Here is a 26,660-nt window from a genome sequence, read left to right as displayed (position 1 = left end):
AAATTTTATTTCATTTTTAAAATTTTATTTAATTATTATTTTTTCTTTTTTACAGAGAGAGTGCATGAGCAAAGCAGGAGGGAGGGGCAGAGAGAGTATAGCAAACAGGCTCTACGCAGAGTGGGGCTGGATCCCACAACCATGAGATCATGACCTGAGCTGAAATCAAGAGTTGGATGCCCAGCAAACTGAGCCACCCAGGCGCCCCCTCTTTGAAGTTCTTAAAGTGAAGTGTCTAGGCCTACATGTGCCAGAGTAGTAGCAATGATTTCCTTATTCTAGTCACTAATAAATGCATTTTTGATGGACATTGTACTACCTCACACTGAACTTGAATTTAACAAAGCTTGTCTTTTCTGCATATGCCATTTTGGCCACATCTCCCTGGAGTCTGATTTTTTAAAGTCCAATTACCTATATTTATCCTTACTAAAATTTGTATCTTGCTGGATTTAATTCCAGAGTTTCAAAATTTTAGAATCTTGACTCATCCAGAATATTTTTTGTTCCATCCAGTTTTGGGTCCTTAGTAAAAGTGACACATACTATGTCTAGCTTCTCTTACAAGTAATGAGAGATAGCTGTAGTACACAAGGGTCTGCCCAGTAACACCATGAAAGAGCATTCAGGGCTCAGGCGTCTATTCTTCCACTTGACATGCTATTGTCCACTTGACATTTTTATATTTTGTCCACAAATAGGCTTTTTTTCCCCAGTGAATCAACAGTTATTTCAGACAAACATTAGCGTTAAACATGCAATTACATTTACTTAACATTGTCAGCTGCCAGACTGAAATCCTTTGATGAAGTTTCTTGTGCTACCCTATCAGAAACGCAAATGAGTTCTTACTGCCATTGCATTTACTTTTGCCTATGTTTTGCCTCAGGAGCATGTCTCTATTTTCAATACACTCAAACCCATTTTCTGATGTGATCTGTTGATTGGGTTTAGTATTGGCTGGTGGACAACCTCTTAAATCCATTCTTACACAGTTCGGTCACATCTTTTGTATCTCATCATATCCACATTACACCTGGGAAGGTACTCTTTAAAAATTGAAATCTTGTCACTATACAGCTGTAAAATAAGAGGATGGAGTTCTAAAGCCTAAGAACACACTGGAAAGAGTTCTGAAACTTTGTGTGTGCTCCATTTTCCTCTACCCACCTACGAGTCACTTTCCCTATTTGGAACTAATTTCTTTCATAAAATGAAAATCTCTAAGGTCCCTTCTAACTTGGTCTTAGTGATTCTGATTAAGTCTAGATATTTTTGCTGAATACTACCCTAGAAATGATTATTGGCATTGATAATTTACTTTTTAATTCATCCTTTATTAGCCCGACACTGTGCTGAGATTTAACCCTAGACAAGAGGTAATGATTGTTACAACAATTCTGTGAAGTGAGTGGTATCATCCTTTTTTTATTTTTTTTTAACTGGTGAAATAACTGAGGTTTAGAGAGGTTGAGTAACATCAGCTGTTAGTAGCTGGCAAGTGGGTCTGACTAAAGCCAGTCCCTCTGCTGGCTGCTTCACTGCTCTAGGCTGCTTGTACTGGGTATCTGTGATGTATACAGAATTTCTGCTTTTAAAGTAGATTATTAGTCATTGCCCTCTACAGAAGGGCACAAGTAAGGAAATGGAGTCTCTCCTAGCTACAAAGTGGAAGCCACTGTCTTCATGACTACACACCATAGAAAATACCAGGACACCTTTTGTCTCAGATGCTGTCATGCTCTGTAAATGTTTAATCCAGAAGGTCCTGTATTGGTGCCTTTATATGTTTACTATGAAACTTACAAAGGAAGTGCTGTATTTGATGGACTTAATAAATTTGCATTTTTATAACTTTTAATACTATATTCCTTTGAGCTGCACTTAAAAATGTAAGAATACCTGTTTCTCTAAGTTATATACCTTCCCATAGAGAGACTGGAAATTGAAAGAACTGTTAAGATTAAGGAAATGTTTTATAATCTGCCCATCTATGGAAAGTCACAGTTCCTTAAAACTGCTAATTTAAGACTTAAAGTTGCTGCTGAAGGATTTGAGCTACATTAGGGTACTAAAAAAGTTGCATGTGTCTTATAGCTAGAATGAAAGTATAAGTTTAGAATCTGATGGTTATGGTCATGGTGCTTCTGTGGTTGGACAACCAAGAACCCAGAGTTATTGGCTCTTCACAAAATGTTCTGTTTAATACTCTGGGTACAGCCCAATAAGTGAATACAAAAAAGCCCAAATGTCACTTTAGTCTCAGTGATAAGACAACAAAGAATAAGAGGTAGTTAATGAATGGTAGATAGTGAACTGCAAGTCACACCATTGCTAGGAATTTACTTAGTGTGTCAGAGAATACTGTCAAGAAACCACAATCTCCAAGGTGTTTCTCGATCACCTATAGCCATTAAGAAAAAGACTAAGGAACCCAAGACAAAATTATATTCAAAAATGCTGGTGTGTTCACTTGAAAGGTTTCATTTTGGTGATGTTTCCTTTAACAATTAGGTACTTTAATAGCTATACCCTACTTACCTGGACAGACATCCAGCACTGCTAACCCTCTGTATGCCAATGTGGAAATAAGCCCAGGCAAGGATTATAGGACAGAGGGCTCAGGAAGTTGTTCCCTTAAAGCTTCCCCTTCAAGCCAATTAACCTTTCTTATCTCACATTTTTTTGTAAACTTTTTTATTTGGGCATCAACCCCATAGTCCTCCACAAACAAATCTGTTTGTTAGAATCTGGGGCCAAACCTATCACTGGCAGTTCTATATGGATTCGATCTGGGTGCTCCTCGGGTTTGAGAGGCCATAATCTATATATTCCTATATCACCCTGCAGGGAGAGAGTGTGATCATCTCCTATGATTTCATTGCCTGCTATCTCATTGCCCAGTGACCCCCCTCTATCACTGTATATCTGACCTCACAGATGGAGTTAGTGTGAACATTCGTGCCACAGCTGAGGCCAAATTCAAAGAAGGATGTCAGGAGGAATGGGAATCCATTGGCAGGCAGTCATATCACTGATCAAAGGAGTCTGCTGGTTGTTCTGCGTGGAAAGATCAAGCTCTTATTCATGTCTGAGAAAATAGAAATAGCTACTTGTGTACAAACACAGGCTTATATTTTGAACACATGGAGATGGGGGGGTTGGCTAGGATTTTGAAATACTGGATTTAATCTTTGATCCCTTTAAAATATACCACGCAGACATAATGAAGAAAAAGGAGTAAAAGCTTTAGAAATATACAGAAATCTTTTTTGTCAAGAAAAGTGCTTTTAGCATTGAATATATAACGTTGTAGGAGCACGGACCAAAACTTTTCATCAGAGCTTTAGGGATGAAAACCTTCAGTTAAATGGCAAAATGTAGAGTCGTTGTAAAGTCATTTGTTAGTGTCGTAGTATCAATAAGCAGAGCTAAGTACTTCCAAAGGTGAGTTTAAAAGAAATGTATCCTGGGACACCTGGGTGGCTCAGTTGCTTAAACACTTGCCTTCCGCTCAGGCCAGGCTCCTGGGATTGAGTCCCACATTGGGCTCTTGCTCAGCCGGGAGTCTACTTCTCCCTCTGCCTGCCATTCCTCCTGCTTGTGCTCTCTCACGCTCTCTCTCTCTGACGAATAAAATCTTAAAAAATATATATGTCCTAAAAATAAAGAACAGTAAGTGAAGAGTTAGGAATGCGCTCACCCTTCTCGGTCTCCTCTAACATTCAGAAGACTCGGCAGCTTTGTAGGTGTGGTTCAAGATTCTCTGTTGTTACTAGGCAGCAGTCTGTCAATCTGAGGGGCTGCCTCTCCGGAGAGCCTGGGTAAGGAAGGGGACAAATGCCGTGATTGACGTTTATTCCTTTACTCCATGGTAGGAGCAGTCAGGATTTCCTGATTCATTACTAACCAGGAAATCCCAGCCGCCCCGCGGCAAGGGGTTAAAAACTGTTCTGAAAAGCTCTTTATGTTCTGGAAAGCTAAATTACACATACATGCAAACCACAAACACGCAGCACCTGGGTAAATAAAATGTGACTGAATAAAGGCCAGGCTATTTGCAAAAGGGAATCTGGAAAACATTTGCTTTTGGGTGGTTAATCTTACTTACACTGTTTTTTTTTGTTTTTTAAGAAAAAAAATAGAGGAAATGTGCAAAAACACCAGAATTTTAACACGGCTGTGGAAAAGATTTCAGTTCATTTACTTTCCTAATCTTAAGGGGCTATGGAGATTGAGAAGGGCATAGAGCTACTGCACAAAGAAGCAGCAATATGTTCAGTACAAAAGTTGTTAAAGACCATTTCCCAGAGATAGAATTGTGCTGTGGGATATACTGAAGAGGTCACTAAACATCGATTGTCCTCCAAACATGGGATCAAACATCTATGGTAAATGGTTATCAGCATACATAATTAAGGTTAAAAATGCTTATAAATTTAAAACCATTGGACTTCATGGTAGGCCAAATTTTCTGATAGATATAATAGAATTTGAGCACCCAGGAAGTCATGCTACAGAGGATTTATGCTGTGCATACCTTGTCTGTATATTCTTGAAGGAAAAAAATCATCATCTCCTTATGGCAGGGATTCACTATTACTTGAAAACTATCTGATTGAACCATGAGAAACTGCTAGTTTTGTAGGTCAATAACTTTCAAGATCAGCAATTTCATATAATTCAACCTAATACATTTTTTTCTGAATCAGGTTAAGTTGGGGTTGACAGTTACATTTATGGACAGAAAGAGGGTGGGTGAACAAATAGTAAAGCTTATATATGATTCAGAAAATAAAATCCCTAAGCAGAATGAGTGGAGTTATCCTTGGGAATGTTGTGGGTGTGAAACTAGCATTATGAATCTACCAGATAAGGTTTCAGAACTTTTCATCTGTGATAGAGGTAGGAAAGATGTTTGGTGGGGTCATGGGAATTGTGTAGATTTTTCCTTACAAATGAGGCTACAGCACAGAAACAACTCCAGCATTAACCTATCCTAAATAGGTAGGAATTAAGAACTAAGTTTTCACGGTAACTTTGCTATCAGTCACTGTCAAGGGATAAATGAGAACAGGGTTATAAAAAAGAGTAACAGTATATCTTGTTCGTATATACACATTATTAACAAATGGAACAAAAGAAAACTATATAAAGTTGTTTCTTCAGCAATTGTTTATTGTCTTTATACCATAGCACCATAATTTTATTAAGGGCACAAGATTTTCCACTGAATCTTGTACATTAAGAAAACAAGAAACCCAAACATTTATCACCTAAGGGATTTTGGTTACAGGAAGTGTTAAATATATATTGAAAAACCCTGCCAAAACATCTTAAACTCTATGCAAAATGTGTGCATTTCAAATTAATATGAGGGTAATTTTGAGACTAGAACACATAATCCCTAAAACTTAATACTAAAAGCCCAGAAATCCTGTATGTTAACTACTCTGTTCTGGGCTTGATAGTGCCAAGACAGTGCTGGAAACTGTAAACCCTGTGCAGGGGACTGTCTAAATACAGCCAAGCACAACTGATAACAAAGGAGAGGGAAAATGGGCACTACAGGTTCTAATAAACACAGAGTCCTAATTCAGTTTGAATTTTTCATATATCTTTCTAGGTGTCAAAGTTAAAATAAGGTTAATCTAATTAATATGATTTCCAAATGTACAAAGTTTAACATGTGACAAATGTAAAGATGCCAATGGCCAAATATAGATAAAACTATAAAAACAATACAGATATATATAACTATTATGATAGACTATCAGACATGACTATATATTCCATCCTATAATCTCATAAATCAAAGCTTTTAACTGTCTGGATTCATAGGTGACTGTATTCTTTCCAGTATGCATTCTTTCTTCTTCCAGGGGTTGTTCAATAACAGCAGGTATGTTCCTGCCATAAAGTTCACATTGTTCTAGAAACTGGACACATTCTTGAATAACACTGTCACGAAGCATGATCGTGTGTTTTGACATGTTTTCTAATAAGGACAGGAAACATCTTTTGGCATAAAACCAAGTATCAGTTCCCAGTTTCTTATGGTAAGGTTCCAGGCTTTTGATAACCCGAGAAATACCAAAGTCATAATTTCCTTTGGCACAATAGAGGGTCCCTATCACCAAATTCACAATGCAGAGGTGGTAGATTTTCTTATCTGGGTCATCATAGGACAGCTGCTCCTCCTCCTTTTCGATCTTTCTCATCAACTCCTCAGCTTCTTCATTCTGACTTGTCATAATGTATGAGACACACAGGTTAGCCAGCACAATAGCACTGACGTTCAGGATGTTGTCATAATGCTTCTTGACTATGGGTTCATAGAAACCGATAGCTTCTTTGTATTTGTTTTCCTGCATGAACAGGACGTGAGCCACATTCAGCTTCCACACATCATGGTCGTTACAGAATTCCACAGATTTGCGGAAGATCTTTTCCACCATTGGATAATTCTCCAGGTTCCAGTAGATCTTTGCCTGGGCCATCAACACGGGAATATACTTCTCCAGAGTGTCATCGTACTCATTCACTGCCTTTTTGACAGCTTCGTCATCCCTGTTGTGTCTTGCTTCCTGTACTTGTATGGTGAGTCTCCGGAGCTGTTCGGTCAGCATCCCCGCTAGCCCATCAAGCTTGATGAAAGCCTCTTCGGGGGCTGTCTGGCAAGTGATCATGGCATCCAGGAAGTCATAGAGATAGGGTGTGAGCAACCTGTAGGTCAAATGGGCGTTCTCTGCCAGGACATCGGCTGCCAGGTCAAAATACTCATACTTACAGTAGAGCAACAGCAGGTTGCCAAAGGTCTCTGGGGGAAAGGGGTTCTGTTGGAGCAAAAACTGTAGCTTTTCAAACCCCTCCGTAGGCCTGGCATCCATGTTCATGAGCGCCTGGTTGTGCAGGGTCACGGGGTCTAACTCTTCTTCTGCCCGAGGTGGCATGTCAGTGAGGGCCTGCTGGGCCGCCTCATAGTTTCTCAGTTGGTACTCGATGGCTGCCTTGAGGTTGAAGGCTTCCACCAGGGCAGTCTGGTGAAGGACTAAGGTGTTGCCAACGCTTCGAACGTCAATGCCCTCCGTGGTCATGCCCACACCTAGCTCCGGGTGCTGGCGGATGCCACGCTCAATGATGTCGGCGATGTACTTGAGCGCCGGGGCATAGTGCCGGCGGCTGTAGTGGGCCAAAGCCAGGTTGTAGGAAAGGTCAGGCCGGTAGCCCGAAGCCTGCAGGGCCGCAAAGAACTTGGCGCACGCGGCTTCATACTGGCCCTCCTTGTAGAGCAAACAACCCAGGTTGACCTGGCCGTCGGGCTCGTTCTCGCCCCCGCTGTCCTCTCCCCCTTCCCCACTCAGCAGCTGCTCCACCAGGCTCTTGGCCCCGGGCAGGTCGCCCTCGCTGTACTTGATCGCGGCTTGCAGACGGAGGACCCGGCTGTGGTAGGCGGGGTTGTCCAGCAGGAGGAAGGCCACCCGGGTGGCCTCTGGGTAAAGGCAGGCCTTGTACAGGGCCTGGGCCTGGTACAGGCGGTACTGCTCCAGTTCGGGGTGCAGCTGGCCCAGCTGCTCATAGCACTCGGCGGCCAGCGCGAACTCCTGCAGGCGGTAGTAGCAGTAGCCCAGCAGCGACAGGCCGGCGCGGCTCCTCGGGCTCCGCTGGAGCTCGCCGCCCAGCAGCTGCACCGCCTCGAAGTAGCGGGAATCGCGGATGAGGCGGTACACGACGGCGGTGAACTCCCCATCGGGGATCTGCGCGCCGCTCAGCCCGGCCATAACCGCCGCGGTGGTGGTGCGCGCTGGTTACCACGGCAACAAGCCCGCCGGAAACGGAAGGAAGACACACAGAATATGTCAGTTTTTTTCTTTTTGTGTGTGTGTTTTTTTTTTTTTTTTTTTTTGCGTACTCCAAAGTTACTTTGCAGGGGGAAGACCAGACTACGGTTAGAGTCACTAATGTGAGTATCTCATATATAGCCTTTCACCAAGACTCCAGAGTGTGAGCGGCGTTAGCGAAGAAGAAACTCCTCTAGGTAGTTCAAAGACCGAAACTTCACTTCCCGTCATGCTCCGGTCCAAACGCGCCGCTGTCGTATTCGTGACCGCGTTGCATGCTGGGAGGCGTAGTCTCCGCCAGGCGGATGCACAGTCGTCAGGAGGTGAGGTTTCACTGACTTTCTCTTTCTTTAGCGTTTACACTTGGCGGTACACCCTGCCTCGATCCTCCAAATTTCACTACTATATAGAGACGGTGGACAGATCTATGACCTAGTCTTTTCCAGGGTGGGGTGGGAATAAAAGCACGACCAAGTGTCCCTAAACTGTAAACTCCTCTAACTCTCCAAAACTGTGTGTGTGTGTGTGTGTAACTCCTCTAACTCTCCAAAACTGTGTGTGTGTGTGTAACTCCTCTAACTCTCCAAAACTCTGTGTGTGTGTGTGTAACTCCTCTAACTCTCCAGAACTGTGTGTGTGCGTGTAAAGATTGATTCAGCCTGTATGTGTGTTGAAAAGATTGATTCAGCCTGTACGTGTGTGAGAAAAGATTGATTCACCCTGTACGTGTGTGTGTGTTTGTGTGTGTGTGAAAGAGAGATTGATTCAGCCTGTACTTGTCAGGCTTTAATGTTTTTGGATATCACTGATAAAAACTGGATTTTCTTTCAGTTAAAATAAAAAGAAAATTTCCTACACTTTAATTTTTTCCTCTCGGATTCTTAGTTTGAAGATCTCTGGAAATTTGCTACGGTACAAAAAAAATCCTGGATTTTCTTTTGTTCCTTTGTCAGGTATTTGGAATAGATGCTCTAGATTCCATGTTACTACCTCTGGTCTATATTTGTATAAATACTTTCGAATTCAATATTGTCCCTCATGGGACAGTGGAAAACTAGGGACTTAATTATCCTATAAAATTATAATGGATCACTAATAAAAAACATACCCATAGTTTAGACTGATATGGAGACTGTAAGATTTGTAAGAAATGAATATAATTTTTCAGTCAGGAATTAGAGACAGACAAGATAACAAAAGGCAAAACTGGCTTATCCCAGTGAGGTAACACCAGTTCTTAAGATAATAAAATTAGCTATAGTTTATGGGGCACCTGGGTGACTCACTTGGTTGAGTATCTGGCTCTTGATTTTGGCTCAGGTCATGATCTTGGGGTTGTGGGATCGAGCCCCATGTTGGGTTCCACGATGGGCATGGAGCCTGCTTAAGAGTCTGTCTGCCCCTCCTCTCTCTCTCTTTCTCTCTGTATGTGTGTGTCTCTCTCTAAAGGAAAAAAAACAGCTATAATTTATGAATATCATATGCAGTGTCTTGGGGTAAGAAGGTTTTCTTTCATAGTCTTTCACAGTCTTTCAGATTTCCATTGGCTTCACTACAATCCAAGCTAAACATAGTCCAGGTAAAAGCATGTCTTTGCAATATAATTAAAGACTTCAATGCAAATCCCTTATCTGCCTCAATAGTATTGCAGCCTATAAGCCTTTTCTATAAATACATTTTGGAGCCAACATCAACCATGTTGCAGGGCACTCTATGAGACTGTTTACATAGATTATCTCTAAGCTTAATAATCACCCAGTAGGGGCGCCTGGGTGGCTCAGTTGGTTAGGCGACTGCCTTCGGCTCAGGTCATGATCCTGGAGTCCTGGGATCGAGTCCCACATCGGGCTCCCTGCTCAGCAGGGAGTCAGCTTCTCCCTCTGACCGTCTTCCCTCTTGTGCTTTCTATCTCTCATTCTCTCTCTCTCTCTCAAATAAATAAATAAAATCTTAAAAAAAACTAATCACCCAGTATTCTGCTTATTAGATAGAGAAGAAAAATAAAACCTAGCTGAGCCATGACATCCAAAAGCTAAGTTATTAGGAAAGAGAGACTGTTGAATTAATTCAATGTATGTATTACCTAAGGGCCCATTTTTGAGGGAATACTAGTGTCTTTTTTTTTTTTTGGTTGTTATTTTTCCTATTAAAACAACCACCTTGATTTGGGCATTAAAATTTGAACTTCCTGGCCTGAGTTGCAGCTGTTAGCAGATGTAAGGAAGTGATTGGTGAGTGGCAATGTAGTTCCTAGTCACCTATTATAGCTAAAAAGAGATTTCAATAAGGCATCTGGATACTATACTATCAAGCAACTGACTTCGTGTACTTACCTTGCTGAGAAATTTGCCAAACTTGTGTTCTTCTAGATGGGACCAGACGAGGAGCCTTTCACTGCATGAAGACTAACAAAAGGAGAAACTGCACCCATTTCAGAGGAATTGAGGGGGGCCCTGAGCCACTCGAGATTTCCTGAGAAAGCAGCTGAGGAAGACCACTATATAACCCTACTCAAAACCTGCTTCCAACCCAGTCTCTGGCTGCAGCCTTTTCTGGTTATTCAGCTAGTGTGGCTGAATAATCAGGAAATAGAGTGTCTTCTCCTTTATGGCTGCCTGACTGACACTTATTGCTTGAAAAAAAATTATTATTCAAAAGGCTCAATATTTTATTTTATTATTAAAAACTATTTATTTATTTATTTATTTATTCATTCATTCATTCATTCATTCATGAGAAAGAGAGGCAGAGGGAGAAGCAGACTCCCCGCTGAGCACAGAGCCCGATACGGGGCTCCATCCCAGGACCCTGGGATTGTGACCTGAGCCTAAGGCAGACCTTTAACTGACTGAGCCACCCCGGTGCCCAAAAGGCTCAATATTTTAAAATCTTAATGTATTTTAAATTCTTATGTATTAAGCTGTTACCTTTGGTAATTTGCTATTAAATCAAGGTGAAATGACAGAACATAGAAATGGGAAATTGCCTTTTACATCTTTTAGTCTGTTTCAGAGTTGTATCATGAAAACATTCACCTTCAAATGGCTTCTTGGAGATGGATGAAAAATGGACTGTCTGCTCTCCCCCAAATTTTGCTGATCCCTTCAGGCGTCAGTTGGGGGCCCCTCTGTGTTGGTGCCTGTCTGTGGGCGTGGCAGCCGACGGGGGCAGGAGGGAGGCTGCTCTGTATCTTTCCCCTTGTTTCATGTGCTACTGTTCCTGAGGCCTGGCTTGAAAAAAGCAGGACATTTGGTTTAGACAGATGGAGGGCAGGGTCATTTTCAAAATGAAATGAGTGCACAAATCACACTGTGAAATTGGCATGACCATCACTGCTGCTGTGAACACTGACTTTTATTTAGTCTCTGATAGGCAGTTGGGGAATAGATTAGCGTTTTGGGGGGGGAGGGTGAAAGAAGGCCCTTTAATTAATGATAGAAATTCTGGAAAGCAATAAATGGGATGGAATATTATAGAATGTCATAAAGGATCATTTTATTTCCAACAAAATCTTGGAAAGCTGAAACATGTATCAGAAAGTAAGTGTATTGTACCATTCCTAGCAATAAGAAAGCATTTGGTGGTTGAAATAAAATGATTTAGTGCCTTATTGAAAGGATTTAGGCTTTGAGAAAATGAAGTTGGACTCAGGATAGATTTTGCTGCATAAGTGGAGGCATGTTGACCATACAGAAGAATTTCATTTAGGCAAAATGTATAGGAGCTAAAAGCATGAGGTTTGGTTCTTCATGTACTTATGTTTCTCCCTGCCAAAACATGAGATGATTAAATCCCCTCTAATTTCTATTTGGCATTCTCTCTCTCTTTTTTTAAAGATTTTATTTATTTATTTGAGAGAGAGAGAGTACATGAGAGGGGGGAAGGTCAGAGGGAGAAGCAGACTCCCTGCTGAGTAGGGAGCCCGATGTGGGACTCGATCCCAGGACTCCAGGATCATGATCTGAGCCAAAGGCAGTCGCTTAACCAACTGAGCCACCCAGGCGCCCCTCTATTTGGCATTCTCTTATAAAGCTAATTGGAAATGACTGTTTCTTATTTATCTTGTAAAAATAACCACTTCTTTTTAGCAAACATTGTTTATTTATGAGTATTTCAACCTCAACTGTGATTAAAGATTTTCCTTGATAAAGGAAGACTTCTGCAAAACCATTTGCCAAGTTACTGTTTCTGTTTCCCATCCAGTCCAGGCCATTTTCTGCAGGATGGCCAGATTGATTTCTCCGGAGTCCAGCTTGATATTTTGTCCCTGTGTGTCTATTGATGATGATAGAACTGACCCGCTTTCCACCACCTCTCACCCCTAAACAGGGAAGAAAAGAATAAATTAGTGCCAAATTTGTTTTTTTTTTTTTAAAGATTTTATTTATTTATTCATGAGAGACAGAGAGAGAGAGAGAGAGAGGCAGAGGGAGAAGCAGGCTCCCAAGGAGCAGGGAGACTGATGTGGGACTCGATCCCAGGACTCTGGGATCGTGACCTGAGCCGAAGGCAGACGCTTAACCATCTGAGCCACCCAGGCGCCCAAATTAGTGCCAAATTTGCAATGTAGTTCACTGACCTTTAGGAGCATCTATTCAGTCTTTTAAGACTTTTGGAAAAGACTCTATGCTGAATTCACACTTGGGAACATTTATGCTCAGATGGTGAGAAATTTAACCTCACTGAGACTTAATCTTTTTTTCTTTGGTGGTTCCAGCTCTATTAATATTTTATATAGTAATATGTTTCCTTCTTCATATATCTTGCTTTTGATCAAATAATTTCTATTTTGAGACTTATGGTGTTATTATCCAAACTAATTTATTAGGCAGATCACAAAACATGTTTCAAAAAAAGGAATTAGCAGAGTAGACACCACAAGTGGTACTACCCTTGAAAAATTTATTCCCCACAGTTGGAGTGTGCTGTGGAATTCACTGATGGGGCTGGTACCCAAATCACTTCATTTGAGCATTTTTTCACATTTCTAAGAGGCAAGAAATTTGTAGTATCACTTCTTTCTCCCAAGACTTGTACCCTTCATAGTCAGATATATCCTATGCTTGTTCTCATTTCTGCAGTTTGGCCATGAAAATAATAAATTGGATGGGAAAGGTCTTTGAAGTCCGTGGTCAGAAGATGCTATTCTTTTTTATTTTTTAAGATTTTATGTATTTATTTGAGGGAGAGAGAGAACGTGCACACACACAGAGGGAGAGGGAGAAGCAGAAACCCCCGTGAGCAGAGAGCCAAATGTGGGGTTCAATCCCAGGACTCTGAGATCATGACTGACCCACCTAGGCATTCCAGAAGATTCTATTCTTATCAAAGAAAGTTGTCATCAGCTTTTGGCTTGCACAGTACTTGCAGTACTAGAGAGCCATTCATGATGGCTTTGACAACCAGTCATCCAATTATCTCAAAAGTACTGTAGTGTTTTTTTAGGCTTTCTGTGTAGAGAGTTATGGAATACACTCCCAGGGCCTGTGCTGGTGGACCATGAAACCCAACTCAGAAACCAAGCCTCTCCTTCAAGCCTCCTGCTGCTGAACTCCCCACATTCTGACAGTCTGCCTTTAAAATATATCCACTCTGTATGTTTCTCTCAGAATTCCACTACTGCTACTCTGCTTTATGCCACCATCTCTCTCTCGGATCTGCAATAAGTCTCCTAAATGGCTTCCCCTCATCTCTTCCTGGGACCCTTACAAAGATTTCAGGGCACTTTTTCTCCCTTGTTTGTTAAGGGTTTTACTCTGGGGAACCTCCTTGTACAAAACAAAACTCCCAATGGCTTTGCTACCTAAGTGAGAATTTGTGTCTCAAGTGTGTAAGATGTTGTCATTCATTCTAATAATTCTTGCTGCCTGCACGTATGGGAATGTCTTGGGACTGAGAGTTCAAATGGTTTTGAAAGGGATGGTTGCTACATATGGTAGTAGAATTTGAGGATGATATAGAAACTTCAATTGATTTAGTCACTTACTCCTACTGAATAATTTAATGACATTATTTTGTTTTATAAGCACATCAAGTGCTTTTCTTACCTCTGGCTTTCTATGCATAGAGGGGTCCTTTGCCTTTTCTGTGCCTTTTAATCTTTAAAATGGTTTTATATTCTTCTGTGGCCTCAGCAAATAGAGCCCTGCAGACTTTGCCTTCTATCTGTAAAGGACCCTTAAAAACAACAACAAAAACAACAACCAAGAAATAAAGAAAAACTTGATGAAGATATGAAAAGGTCCCTAGGTGGCAATAACATATTTGAAAGAGACAGGCTAGTTCAGCATAAAACCATCTGAAGTCAAATTCCTGTCCTGCCATTGCCAACAATGTAGCCATGGAAAAGATTCTTAACCTCACTGAATTGCCGTTCCCTTATTAGTAATACAGGGACGAAAATAATTTCTTTGTTCAAGGTACTTAATATATTTTAACTATTTTTATTACATAAATGGAGCTATTGAGATTCCTTGGGAATTAGAGTATTTTAGGCTTGAATAACTATGGGTCAAAACTAAGTTAAAACATTTGCATCCAGGAGTAGGTGTTCTCCTGACATTTCAGATGCTGTATTCCTAAGAGTGCTTGATAAACTCCAAAAAGTGGAGGGGCAGTTATCTGGTGTCAATTAGTGTCTTCACTAAACCTGGTTCTCCAGGAAATTAAAGCACCAAGTTAAATAGTATATTTTTTTCATTCAGCAAATTAGTGAGTGTTTATCCTGCATTGTGGATAATCCAGAGCCTTCAAGAAACTTATAGTCCAGGGGAGATACTATAAGTACATTAAAAATCCACAATCTAGGCAATATTTGCGGTACCTTATGAGTGACACAACATGACATAGAGGTTCAGAGTTTATAGTAAAAACAGACCAGCATTTGGTTAGGGTGGTGGTTTGCAACTCTATTATAGATACCTTTCTCCTCCCCCCCTTTTTTTAAAAAAAAGATTGTATTTATTTATTTGACAGAGAGACAATGAGAGAGTGGGAGTGGGAGAGGGAGAAGCAGGCTTCCCACAGAGCAGGGAGCCTGATGCAGGGCTCGATCCCAGGACCCTGGGATCATGACCTGAGCCGAAGGCAGACGCTTAACGACTGAGCCACCCAGGCGCCCCTAAATTTCATTTCAAAACAACAAAGAGGGTCTAAGAAAATATTTGTTATAAAAGGGAGGAGCAGGGGCGCCTGGGTGGCTCAGGCTCTGGGAGCAGAGGGAGAGAGAAAGGGACAAGCAGACTCCCCACTGAGTGAGGAGCCTGACGCAGGGCTTGGTCCCAGGACCCTAAGATTATGACCTGAGCTGAAGTCAGATGCTTAACTGACTGAGCCACCCAGACACCCCATCTTGCTTCCATTTTTACACAGTTTCATTGAATCTATATGAGTTTCTTGAATGTATTTTTATTTTAGTTGTTTTAACTTTATCAAAAGGATTCACATATATCTTCTCTTGTAATGTTGTAATTCTGAGATTCATCCATATTTTTGCACATGTCACTGTGGTTCACTGGTTTCAACTACTCTGTTATATATATATATCATTGTGTGAACATTCCATGGTTTGCTCATTTACTCTCCTATTGATGGGCATTCAGGTTGTGTCTCAATATTTGCTGCTTTGGAAAGTGCTGCTGTGACATTTTTTGTATGTACTCCTTGGTGGACATGTCCAAGACTTTTTTTGTACATATGCCTAGAAGTGGGATTATTGTGTCATTAGAGTATTTGCATGTTTAATGTTCGTATATAAGCCAAACTGTTTTCCACAATAGTTGACCTAATTTACATTCCCCCAGCAGCATATAAGAGATTCTAGAAATCCACATTCTCTCTAATACTTCATATTGTCAAAATTCATATTTATTGGCCATATATATAGTTTCTTTTGTGAAAAGCCCAATCTTATATTTGCTCATTTTTCTATTAGCTTATTGGTGTTTTTCTTATGATTTTTAGGAGTTCTTTGTATACTCCTTTACTAATCCTTTATCAGTTATGTGAATTGCAAACCTGTTCTTCCAGTGTGTAGCTTTTCACTTTCTTTAAGATAAAGTACTTAAGTTAAATGTAGCCAAATTTATTAATCTTTTCTTTTATACTTAATGCTTTTTATGTCTTGTTTTAAAAACTTCTTTATTTCATGGCTACATTATATTCACACATATTTTTTAAAGTCCTGTTTCTTCATTTAAATTTTTAATGCATCTGGAATTGATTTTTGTGTGTGATGTGAGGTAGAGATTCAAGCTAATTTTTTTCCAAATGGATAACCTTTTTATCTTAGCTCCATTTATTTATTTATTTTTAAGATTTTTAAAATTTTTTATTAGAGAGAGTACAAGCAGGGGGAGTGGCAGGTAGAGGGAGAGGGAGAAGCAGGCTCTCCCCACTGAGCAGGGATCCCAACATGGGGCTCAGTCCCAGGACCGTGGAATCATGACCTGAGCTGAAGGCAGCCGCTTAACCGACTGAGCCACCCAGGCACCCCATCCATTTATTGAACGGTCTCTCAGTTTACCTCAATTTGACATGGCTTATCTGTAATATACAAAGTTTTATATGTATATAGGCCTGTTTTGGAGCTCTCTATTCTATTCCATTGTCAGTTTATCAAGTTTAGGACCAACACAACATTGTCTTATTTTCTATAGCTCCATTATAAATCCAAATATGGTTGGGCAATACCCCCTTTGTACTTTACTTTTTCAGAAATGAAGTGTCGGGGCATGTGGGTGGTTCAGTTGGTTAAGCGTCTTTCTAAGGCTCAGGTCATGATCTCAGGGTCCTGGGTTCGAGCCCCACCTTGGGCTCCACACTCAGCGGAGAGTCTGCTTCTCCCTCTCACTCTGTTCCGCCCCCCTCCCCCGCTCATGTGCATATGTGCTCTCAAATAAATAAATAAATAAATAAATAAAATCTTTAAAAAAAATAGAAGTGAAGCATCTTGGCCACTCTTGGCCCTTTACTTTAACTTATATACCTTATTTTTAAATTGACACTATCAACATAATGCCCTTACTATAATATGAAGAAGAAATAAAAGGAAAATGATTTATATGGAATAGTATATAGTTTAATGTATATAAGTTCTAGGCCATGACAATACCAGAAAAACATCCCCACAAATATTCAAAATGCCCCCTTAGAGTAGTGCAGCCCCCACTGAGAGCTGACAGGCTAGAGAAGTGGAGTGATGCCATAGAGGAGCTTTAAAGGATGGATAGGATTTAAGCTTGCAAATATAAGAGAGAGAAAGAGGTAGAGTTTCAATGCAAAGGTTAAAAAGCACAAGGGATGTTTATAAAAAGTTCATCCTGATGAAGTTGGAAAGATTTTTGGAATGTTTTTGTTCCTTTGGGGGTTGCTGACGCAGGCCAAAATTAGTTAATACCTATATCACAACCCCTTGGCTGGTATAGTCCAACACTCAGCTGACCCATCTGCTTTCCTTTGGGCAAATCATCTAGAGACTAAATTAAGTTCTGAGAACATAAACTAATAAACCAAAGCAATAAATCCAACTTTAATAAAAATGAAACAGGTTCCCCACATTTCACTTAAAGCTATAACTTTAAGTACATTTACCTTGTATTTTATTAAGCACCTTTGTAATAACCTTTTTTTTTTTTTAAATTGAAAAGTATTTCCTATTCTTTCACTCTGCCTCTGTGGATGGCTTAGATCTTTTTTAAAACAAAATTTGGACATTTTAAGAGCATGATTGTTGCTGCCTGATAAAACCAGGTAGTTGGAGAGTGGGGAAAGGGCCCCCAACTTGCTTATTTGATGACTAAGCTGGCCTACTTGAGACTTGCAGTCTTTGTTAGGTAGGGGTCCCCCAGGCTACATTTCATTCCGTTTATCCTATAGGGAGGGAGTCAAAAGGGAGGCTCTTCACTTCCCTCTCTAGTAATTAGTTTCCCTATAAGTTTAAGGGTCTAACTAGCAATTCCCTTTAAAGATAGAAGAGCTAGTTTTTTCTATACAATTAGTAAGAGATAATGGCGTTTAGGCCCTCCTTAAAGGTCTCATTGCTGGTGTTGATGTTGCAAGGGTATATTCAGATTATGTGTTTCATAGTGAAGGGCTTTCTTTGAGCCTGATTCTAAATATAGTACCTTTGAAACTGTACAGCATTATTTAACCCAGACATTCACTGTACCCAAATCATACTCTTCTATGACATTTCAAATGTTTTTTACTACTAACATATTCCAGCATCCCCCTAACCCAGGTTTGCCAGCTTTTGCAAATAAAACTGCAGGATATCTAGTATAAGGAGAAAAATATTTGGGACATATATTGAAAAGTCACCTGTTATCTCAAATTCAAATTTAACTGGGCATTTCTATGTTTCAACTGGCTACCCCATCCCCAATGTATCATACTCAGATTTTTCACTTCCACTGAATTCTTGATTTCTCTTACGTATTACTTTTCCTGGCATAACCTTTCTTTATTTCTCATAGCTAGCCAAATATGGAAGACACTCATTTTCTTTGCCCTCTCCCAAATACCATTCCCACTAGGTACTAAGTAGGAGTAAGATTGGGGAGGAGGCTGTATGTGAGAATAATTGGGTTAAAGAGAAGCAGTAAAACCCTATCTCTTATCCCAGGTACAATATGTAGCTGTGTATAAAAAAGAACTTCAGTGTATTTGGGTGCCTATATATGTGACATATTTTGATATATTGAACTAATTAAAATTATCTTCATTCATTAATAATGATCTTCATCATTTTTAAACCTATAGCTTGTTTCATTGAAGGAATTTAATTCAGCTCCTTTTAAAGACTTTATTTGAGAGAGAGAGAGCAGGGGGAGGGGCAGAGGGAGAGAGAGAGCAGGGGGAGGGACTGAGCACAGAGCCTGTCACAGGCTCCATCTCACAATCCTGAGATCATGATCTGAGCCGAAATCCAGAGTCGGCTGCCTAACCGACTGAACCACCCAGGTGCCCCTAATTCAGCTCCTTTTAATATAAAACTGGTGTCCATGGCAGAATAAACAACTTTGTACTGAAAAGATTAGCTATCCCTCTTCTAAAAAGTCCAATTGTCATATGCTGCACTAGGGATTTCTCACTTTCTCTTCTCTCTCTCTTTTTTTTTTTTTTTTTTAAGATTTTATTTATCCGACAGTGAGAGACACAGCGAGAGAGGGAACACAAGCAGGGGGAGTGGGAGAGGGAAAGCAGGCTTCCTGCTAAGCAGGGAGCCCAATGTGGGGCTGGATCCCAGGACCCTGGGATCATGACCTGAGCCGATGGCAGACGCTTAACGACTGAGCCACCCAGGCACCCCTCATTTTCTCTTCTCTTGAGTCACAGACTCCTTGCTCTCTTCCTAGGCCATCCCTTCCCAGCATCTCTTTCCATCTCTCCTAGCTTCTCCCCTTTTCCAGGCCCCCTTATTCCTCCAGCACTGCTACTAGAAACTCAAAAATTCTTCTCACTTTGTATAAGCCTTCTTGTCTCATTCAACCTATCTCCTATGGACTATCTTGATACAGCCAAAGTGGCTTATCCAAATATGTATATAGGCCTGTTTTGGAGCTCTCTACACAAAAAACAAGTCTCCACCGGATGAATTCTGCTGCTAGCTCCTGAAACAATGTTCCTCTCTCTCTGTTGCTGTTACTAAAAGGGAGAGAAGAAGGGATCAGAAATGCTAGTTGGACCAGGAAGATAAAGAAAGGAAGGACCCTCAGTCCTCAGTGGGGGTTTGGATTAATTTTGAGGTCAGAAGCTGATAGAGCTGCCCAAGAGGGACTTCACTGGGCCTGGATGGAGACTCCTGAGCCAGGTGATAATTCTAGGGTCTGAGGGAACAGGACAGGAGGAGGGCTTGCTTGACCTTCCCCAGCTTTCTTCTGGTACCTGGAGCTTGGGAAATCTTGCTGGCACCTAGGGACAGTTAATGGCATTCCTCTGATGGGCAGTGTCCTCTTCAGGCTAGGTGATAGGCAGCTGAAGGGGGCAGCACTACTGAAGAAGGATGGGGGGACTGCTATTAACAGGCTGGTTCTCAGACTTCTATGAGGCTACCTTTTGATTCACCCAGTAATAGCTAGGGGACACTATAAGTGACAAAAGACAGGTCAAGGGAGAAATCACACCTGGTTATTGGCTCTGTGGAGGAGACGTTAATTAACTAGACCTTGAAGGATTTCTCAGAAGGCAGCCTCACCTTGAGAAGTAACATCTGTTATGTAAAAAGATGTGCATCTATATATATATATATATATATATATATATGTAATATATATATATATATATATTTTTAGTATTGTTGTTACTAGCTAATGGGATGTAAAGACAATGACTTCCTACCAAGGAAATAATTGCATTGCTTCTAGTAGATTATGATAGATTTCTTTCCCCCTGGTTTTTTTTTTTTTTTTTAAGATTTATTTATTTTGAGAGAGAGCGAGCAGGGGAAGGGGCAAAGGGAGAGGGAGGGAGAGAATCTCCAGCAGACTCCCCATTTAGTGTGGAGCCCAATGCGAGGCTCGTTGTGGGGCTGGATGCAGGGCTTGATCTCAGGACCCTGAGATCATGGCTTGAGCCAAAATCAAGAGTCTAACACTTAACTGACTGAGCTACCCAGGCACCCCTCTTTCCCTCTGTTTCTAACAGGTCTGTAATGTTGGTGGCATGCAAATGAGAACACTTGGGAGAATATGATGGACTAGCCCACTGAGACAGTGGCCATGGGCCCTGTTAAGTCATTCTGTGTTCATAGAATCAAGGACTATACAAACTTTTGATGGCCCACAGAGAATGTTCTTTAAAAACTCACTTCCCAAAGAAGAAACACAAGCAAACAAAACTCCCACCAGTATAGAAAAAGAAAAATGGCAACCAAGACATGTCTCTGAGGGTCGTTGAAGCAGAGAGTCTGCCTCCCGTCTCCCGAGAGCCACATTCATTACAGCTCCTCAGGGTGATTCTCTAACCCTAGTGCTTAGAACCCTAGTGAGGTGTGTGGGGAAAAGCTGCCAGCTTTGGGCGGCCACACGAGAAGCAAATCCATTTGACGGATGGACATTTTTAAAACCTGCCACATATGTTAGCTATTTTTATGGCAATTAAATTGTTGGGGGATCTGTGAGGTGAATGTGCAATAAAACCTTTCACAATAAACCATGTGGAAAACCATCTAATCCAACCCCTGGAGGTCAAAAGCCACAGTAACATGTTGCTTTATTCCATGAAAAAGAATTAAGACTCTATAGACAGCTTGCTTTTCCCTTTCTTCTTTATAGATCAGTGCCCCAGATTTGGGGCGGGAGGTACATTGTGTGAAGTGGAAGTGGCAACGCTAGAGGAGGGTGGGTAGGCCTCCCTTGCCAAGTTGAACTTAGGAAGTGCTCTGCCAGTAACTTTCAAAGCAGCAGCATTTCTATGCTACCCTCTTCCAACCTCAGGAAGTGATATTCTGCCCAGGAGATATATGGGGCTGGGGGGTGGGCAGGGAATTAGGACAAGGAGGTAAGGCACATAAGTCAGAACAGGATTTCACAGTGAGAGGACCTGGGGTTTGGGAGGTGTAAAGAAGGCTGTGATCATGTTTATTGAGTCATATACATGAGAATACATAGCTTTCAGAACATTGGGGAACCCTTTCATTTTCTTCTGAGGCAATGTAATGGTCTAAACAAAATAAAACTTGTAAGAGTTCTAGGACACTTTCTTACTGATTTGCACTTTGAGGATTTAAGCCTAAGTCATTTAGCTAAATGAGAGTCTAGAAAGTCATTATAGTTAAAAGAAAGCCTTGGGGCTAAGGAACATTTGAAGTTTCACAGTAACTCCTCAAAAATGACTAGTTAAGTTTGTTTATCCCCATTTGAAGTTCATTTTGAAAACTTCTGTCATTCAAGTTTATTATTTTTATTTCCTAAAATAGGCTCCTAATGAAGTGAGCATGCTTTCAGTCCTCCCTTATCTTTTCTTCCCAGGTGTTTTAAAATTTGAGAGTTAGAGCACATCTGAATAGCGTGAAATGCATGATTAGAAATGGTTAGAAAGGAAGAACAGGAACATTCTTAACAGCTGTTAAGAATCAAAATACCATCAGGGGCACCTGGGTGGCTCAGGGGGTTGGACATCTGGCTCTTGATGGCGGCTCGAGTCATTGTCTCATCGGGTCACAGTCTCAGGGTCATGAGATTGAGCCCCACATCAGGCTCTGCGCTCAGTGCAGTCTGCTTGTCCCTCTCCCTCTGCTCCTCCTCCAGCTTGTGTACATGCTCTGTCTCTCTCAAATAAATAAATAAAATCTTAAAAAACAACATCAAAAAAGAATCAGAATACCATCAGGTGTCAGATTCTCATCTCAAATAACTGAGGTACAGTCTCACTCTCGTTCTCGCTGTGTGATGGTCTGAAGTCGGCCTGAGGAACAGCCCAGGCGTTCAGGCCATGCTCACTGACTCCAGGTGCAAACCCAGGCTAATTATGGATGAATAAATGTGTGTAGATAGTGTTCTGTTATGGATGAATAAATGTGTGTAGATAGTGTTCTGTCTGCCTGATTCTAAATACCTTCACAATGTAGTTCATTTCACTGAAGGATGATTTAGGATATGCAGATAGAACAACTGATCAACAGATCAATTTTTCATTTCTTTGTTGACAGGTGTGATCCCAGGGACACGAACTGTACCCTTCTCAGAATAAACCTTCAAGGTCTTGGTTGTGGCCCCTTTTCTGGGCTGGGATCTTAGGGAGCATTTAGTGCAATACTGTTTTACAGATGACAAAGCTGAGGTTCAGAGAGGTGGGGGGGGGTGCTTTTCCATTCAATAAACTAGGGCAAAAACCAAGCTCACCTGAATTCAAACCCCAGGACATCCACTGAAGAGTTTAGGGCCAGTCATTTCCTGTGGACCTCTTGCTTCTCCTATAACATCAGGGTGTTGGGTGATTTAATATGGTTTGCCTCTTGGTCCCAACATTTCTGTGTTCTTTCCACTGTACTGTATCTTTGATTTCATTCATTCATCTGTTCATTGACTCATTCATCCCATGATAAGGAGTGGTTGGAAGCAGCTGCCCATCAGGGATCGTATTTATCAGCCTGCTCCCCTTGCCTTCTCAGCCCTTATATGTGGCTGGAGCCACTTCTTACCAGTGGGGCCTGACTGGAAGAGAAGCATGTCGCTTCCGGGCAGAAATGATTAGGTAAGAGGTGTGCTGTTTCTGTCCTTTCTTTCCTGTCTGCTGACTAGAATAGGACTCTATAGTCGTCGGGGGTAGTGGAGCCACAGGGTAGGAGCCTGAGTTCCTGAATCACCCCATGGAAGGCTGCTTGCTAAGCAACTGCACCGGACTGTTGTATGTATGAGAAATAAATTTCTTTGTCTTAAATGTTGTTATTTTTTTGTTGAAACAACTAGCACCATCCTTACTAACGCAGTCAGGCAATAGGCATTTAAATGCTTACTATATGCATGATATTATGGTGAGTAGTAGGGATCCATCAGTGAATAATAGTTCCTGCCCTCAAGGAGTTCAGCCTGGCAGGAGAAGACAGAGATATATCAGCAGTTGCAATACAGTGTGATAAGTACCATGATAAACACAGGATGCTATAAGAGAACATAGCCTTGGGCATTTCAGGAAATATGCCCAACAGAGGTAGCATTTAAGTTAAGTATTTTTTTTTTAATATTTTATATATTTGACAGAGAGTGAGACAGTGAGAGAGGGAACACAAGCAGGGGGAAGTGGGAGAGGGAGAAGCAGGCTTCTCGCAGAGCAGGGAGTCCGATGCTGGGCTCGATCCCAGGACCCTGGGATCATGACCTGAGCTGAAGGCAGACGCTTAACGACTGAGCCGCCCAGGTGCCCCTTAAGTTAAGTCTTGAAGCAAAGCCTATTTGATGGTGGGATGGTGTTATGAACTGAATGTTCTGAATCCCCACAGAATTCACAAGTTGAAGCTCTAACTCCCAATGTGATGGTATTTGGAGATGGGGCCTTTGGGAGGTAGAGTTGGTTGAGGTCATGAGGGTGGGGCCCTTCTGGTGGATTTAGTTTCCTTATAAGAAGAAGAGAAAGAGATTTCTCTCCACCTCATGAGAACATAGTGAGAAGGCAGCCACATGCAAGCCAAGAAAAGAGTCCTTATCAGTACTTGACCGTGCTGGCACCCTGATCTTGGACTTCCAGCCTCCAGAACTATGAGATATAAATGTCTGGTGTTTGAGCTGCCTAGTCTATGGTATTTTGTTACGACAACCTTTGCTAACCTTAACAGATGGGTATTTCTTCCCAAGGGACTGGTCTTTGCAAAGGCCCAGAGATAAGGGACGGCATGACTTGTTCAAGGAATTTGGTGGCTGCCGAGGAGGATGGAAAGGTAAGCTAAGGTTGGATCTGCAGGGAGAACCTCCCATTACACTGAGGCCTTTGAATAAGGTTTCCAGGAAGATGGCTTCTGTCAGGCATATGCCTCGAAGCAGCACTCAAGGATGATGGGATGAGCAGAGACCTGGGGGCGTGGCTTAAAGGGTAGGCAGGCAGAGAGAAGTAAGGGATTGGTCTAGAAATGGTAGTAGTGGTCTATAATGAAGAAAATATCCAGATGCTTACAGGTCAGTTGGATTTGACACCGTTTAGCAGCAAAGGGAAAAGATAAGCATCTCAAAAAAATATAGTTCACTTATCAGTAATGTCATTAAACAGACATGGGGTTCAACTCTCAAATTCATGGAACGGAATACTGTGTGGCCCTTAAGATTGGCGGGGAAAGCAAGTGCTTCAGGGACCCAGCAGGACTTTAGGTCTAACATGAATGAATTCCTCACTCCAGAGAACAAAATCATTATTTGTATCATGATTTCTGACTTGGCAAATAACCAGAGGGAATAAATCAGAAATCTCCCAACCCATTTTCCAATGAGCATCATCTGGTGGACTTTTTTTATTGTCTTTATTCTAGGCTTTTCCTCAGCCTCAAATCTTCACAAAAGAAGGAAGAAAAACAAGAGAGCCTCCCTTCTCTCAAACTTGTCTAATCCTTTCATAATTCAAGATCACAGAGCTGCTGTAAAAACTCAGCCTCACTGCTGTGCTTTTTCCCTGTGTGCTTGGCAGAGCAAAGCAATTCCATTTGCCAGCACTCCAGCGAGCGTGTGGTGATAAATAAAGCTGCCACCCTCTGCTTGCCCACCGTGTTTAAAATGACACATTGGACAAGTGGGTCTCTATTGCCTCCACTTTTTTCATAAAAAGGCTAAAAATGGTCTGCAAATGCAGTAAATCTTAATTTCTCATATAAACTCCAAACAGAAAAAAAATATCATAGGCCAGTTTAGACTGCAGTGACTTTGATGATCAGCTAGTGAGGATTTGAATACTAAAGAGAGAAGGCAATCTGAAAACTAGCTCCAGTAGCCTCCTGGATGTGTGGGGTTTCTCCTTTTCTCTCCTTAAAGCAAGCTTGCTTTCTCCCCATGCAACATTATTGGAACCTAAAAACATAAGTGCAGGGAGAGCGAAGTCAACATAAAAAAAAGCTGTTTCTAACTGCAGAATTCCAGAATTTCAAAATGACCTCTTGTTGTGGCTATGCATGCTAATAATTACCTTTTATTGAACAGTTACTGTATGACACATCCATACCAAGTGATTTCATGCATATCTCACTGAACTTCTGAGTCTGAGTTTTCTTTTCTAATGTTCCAATCTGGAATCAAGGGCATTCTTTTTTCTTTATTACCATTAACAGGAGAACTGACTTTGAGTTACACATTGAGTACTAAGGCCTGGAGGGATGATCTCTAACATGAATGAGTCAGCATGAAACCATCTTGTCGATCTACAAAAACAGAACCCTTTCTCTGGCAGTCAAAGCCCTCCTCAGTCTTGTGCAAACCTAGTTGGGAATCTTATTTCCAGCCCCTCTGTTTCATCATCTCTCTGCTCTGATCTCGTTATACAGTACTCTCTTTCCCCATGCAAAACCCATGCTTTCCCAGCTGTCTGCCTTTGTTCTAGGTCAGTCATTTACTACTTGGATTGTTTCTCCCCCATCCTCACTTCATAATGTCTACCTGACCTCTAGTCCAGCTCAAACTTCACATGTGCCATGAAGCCTGGCCTAATCTTCCTCCCCAAGCTGAAAGTCACCTTTTCTGTTTTGACCATCCAATCCTCTTTATTAAGTTCAGAAACTCTCTTTGCAGAGAGCAAAGCAGAGTTCACAGCAGCATGGTCATAGTAGCAAAAAATGGGAAATGACATAACTGACATCAATAGAGTGTCAGTTATTTTTTAAAAAATATTTTATTTATTTTTTTGAGAGAGGGAGAGAGTACAAGCCAGGGGAAGGGCAGAGGGAGAGGGAAAACAGACTCCCCTCTGAGCAAGGAGCCTGATGTGGGGCTTGATCCCAGGACCCCGAGATCATGAGCTGAGCCGAAGGCAGACACTTAACCAACTGAGCCACCCGGGAGCCCCTAGAGTGTTAGTTAAATAAATTGTATTCTTGTATATTGTGGAGAACAATATAACTATTAACCATCGTGACATAGATCTATATATATTTACTGATTTAGAAAGATACCTATTCTAGATTGATAAGTTCAAAGACAGGTATCTTTAAACACAAAAATAATTTAAATGTCACCTGCTTCAATCTTCAGCGGCTGAAAGATTAGGCCTTAGAAGTGGCCCAAAGTTGTTTCTGAAAGTCCCCAAAGGTCAGGGAGGGAGGTTTACGTATGCCCAGAGCTGTAGTCACCATACCAAGTCAGCTCTTGGAGGTGCTCTAAGAAGTTTCATTGCTTTACGTTCTGATAG

At 41.4% G+C, this 26,660-nt stretch overlaps 1 protein-coding gene and 1 long non-coding RNA gene across 3 annotated transcripts; one reads left to right on the top strand and one right to left on the bottom strand.

Annotated features, from left to right (window-relative positions):
* Positions 1–5,165: 5,165 nt before the first annotated feature.
* On the bottom strand, positions 5,166–7,881 carry IFT70B (intraflagellar transport 70B). Its single transcript, XM_025849553.2, has one exon. It carries the CDS (start codon positions 7,779–7,781, stop codon positions 5,784–5,786), a length of 1,998 nt encoding a protein of 665 aa, XP_025705338.1. The 5' UTR covers positions 7,782–7,881; the 3' UTR covers positions 5,166–5,783.
* Positions 7,882–22,613: 14,732 nt separating this feature from the next.
* On the top strand, positions 22,614–25,997 carry LOC112807013 (uncharacterized). 2 transcript variants are annotated; one of them, XR_003204003.2, is made up of 3 exons: positions 22,614–23,036; positions 24,134–24,216; positions 24,799–25,997. It is a non-coding gene; the product is annotated as an uncharacterized lncRNA (long non-coding RNA). The 2 variants fall into 2 exon arrangements; XR_003204002.2 differs by having other exon boundaries at positions 22,614–23,189.
* The last annotated feature ends 663 nt before the right edge of the window (positions 25,998–26,660 follow it).

This window comes from Callorhinus ursinus, unplaced genomic scaffold, assembly GCF_003265705.2.
Source record: "Callorhinus ursinus isolate GAN/ISIS: 27379988/994484 unplaced genomic scaffold, GSC_fseal_2.0 scaffold2, whole genome shotgun sequence".
Classification (NCBI taxonomy): Eukaryota; Metazoa; Chordata; class Mammalia; order Carnivora; family Otariidae; genus Callorhinus; species Callorhinus ursinus.
This window is presented reverse-complemented; position numbering and strand designations above follow the sequence as displayed.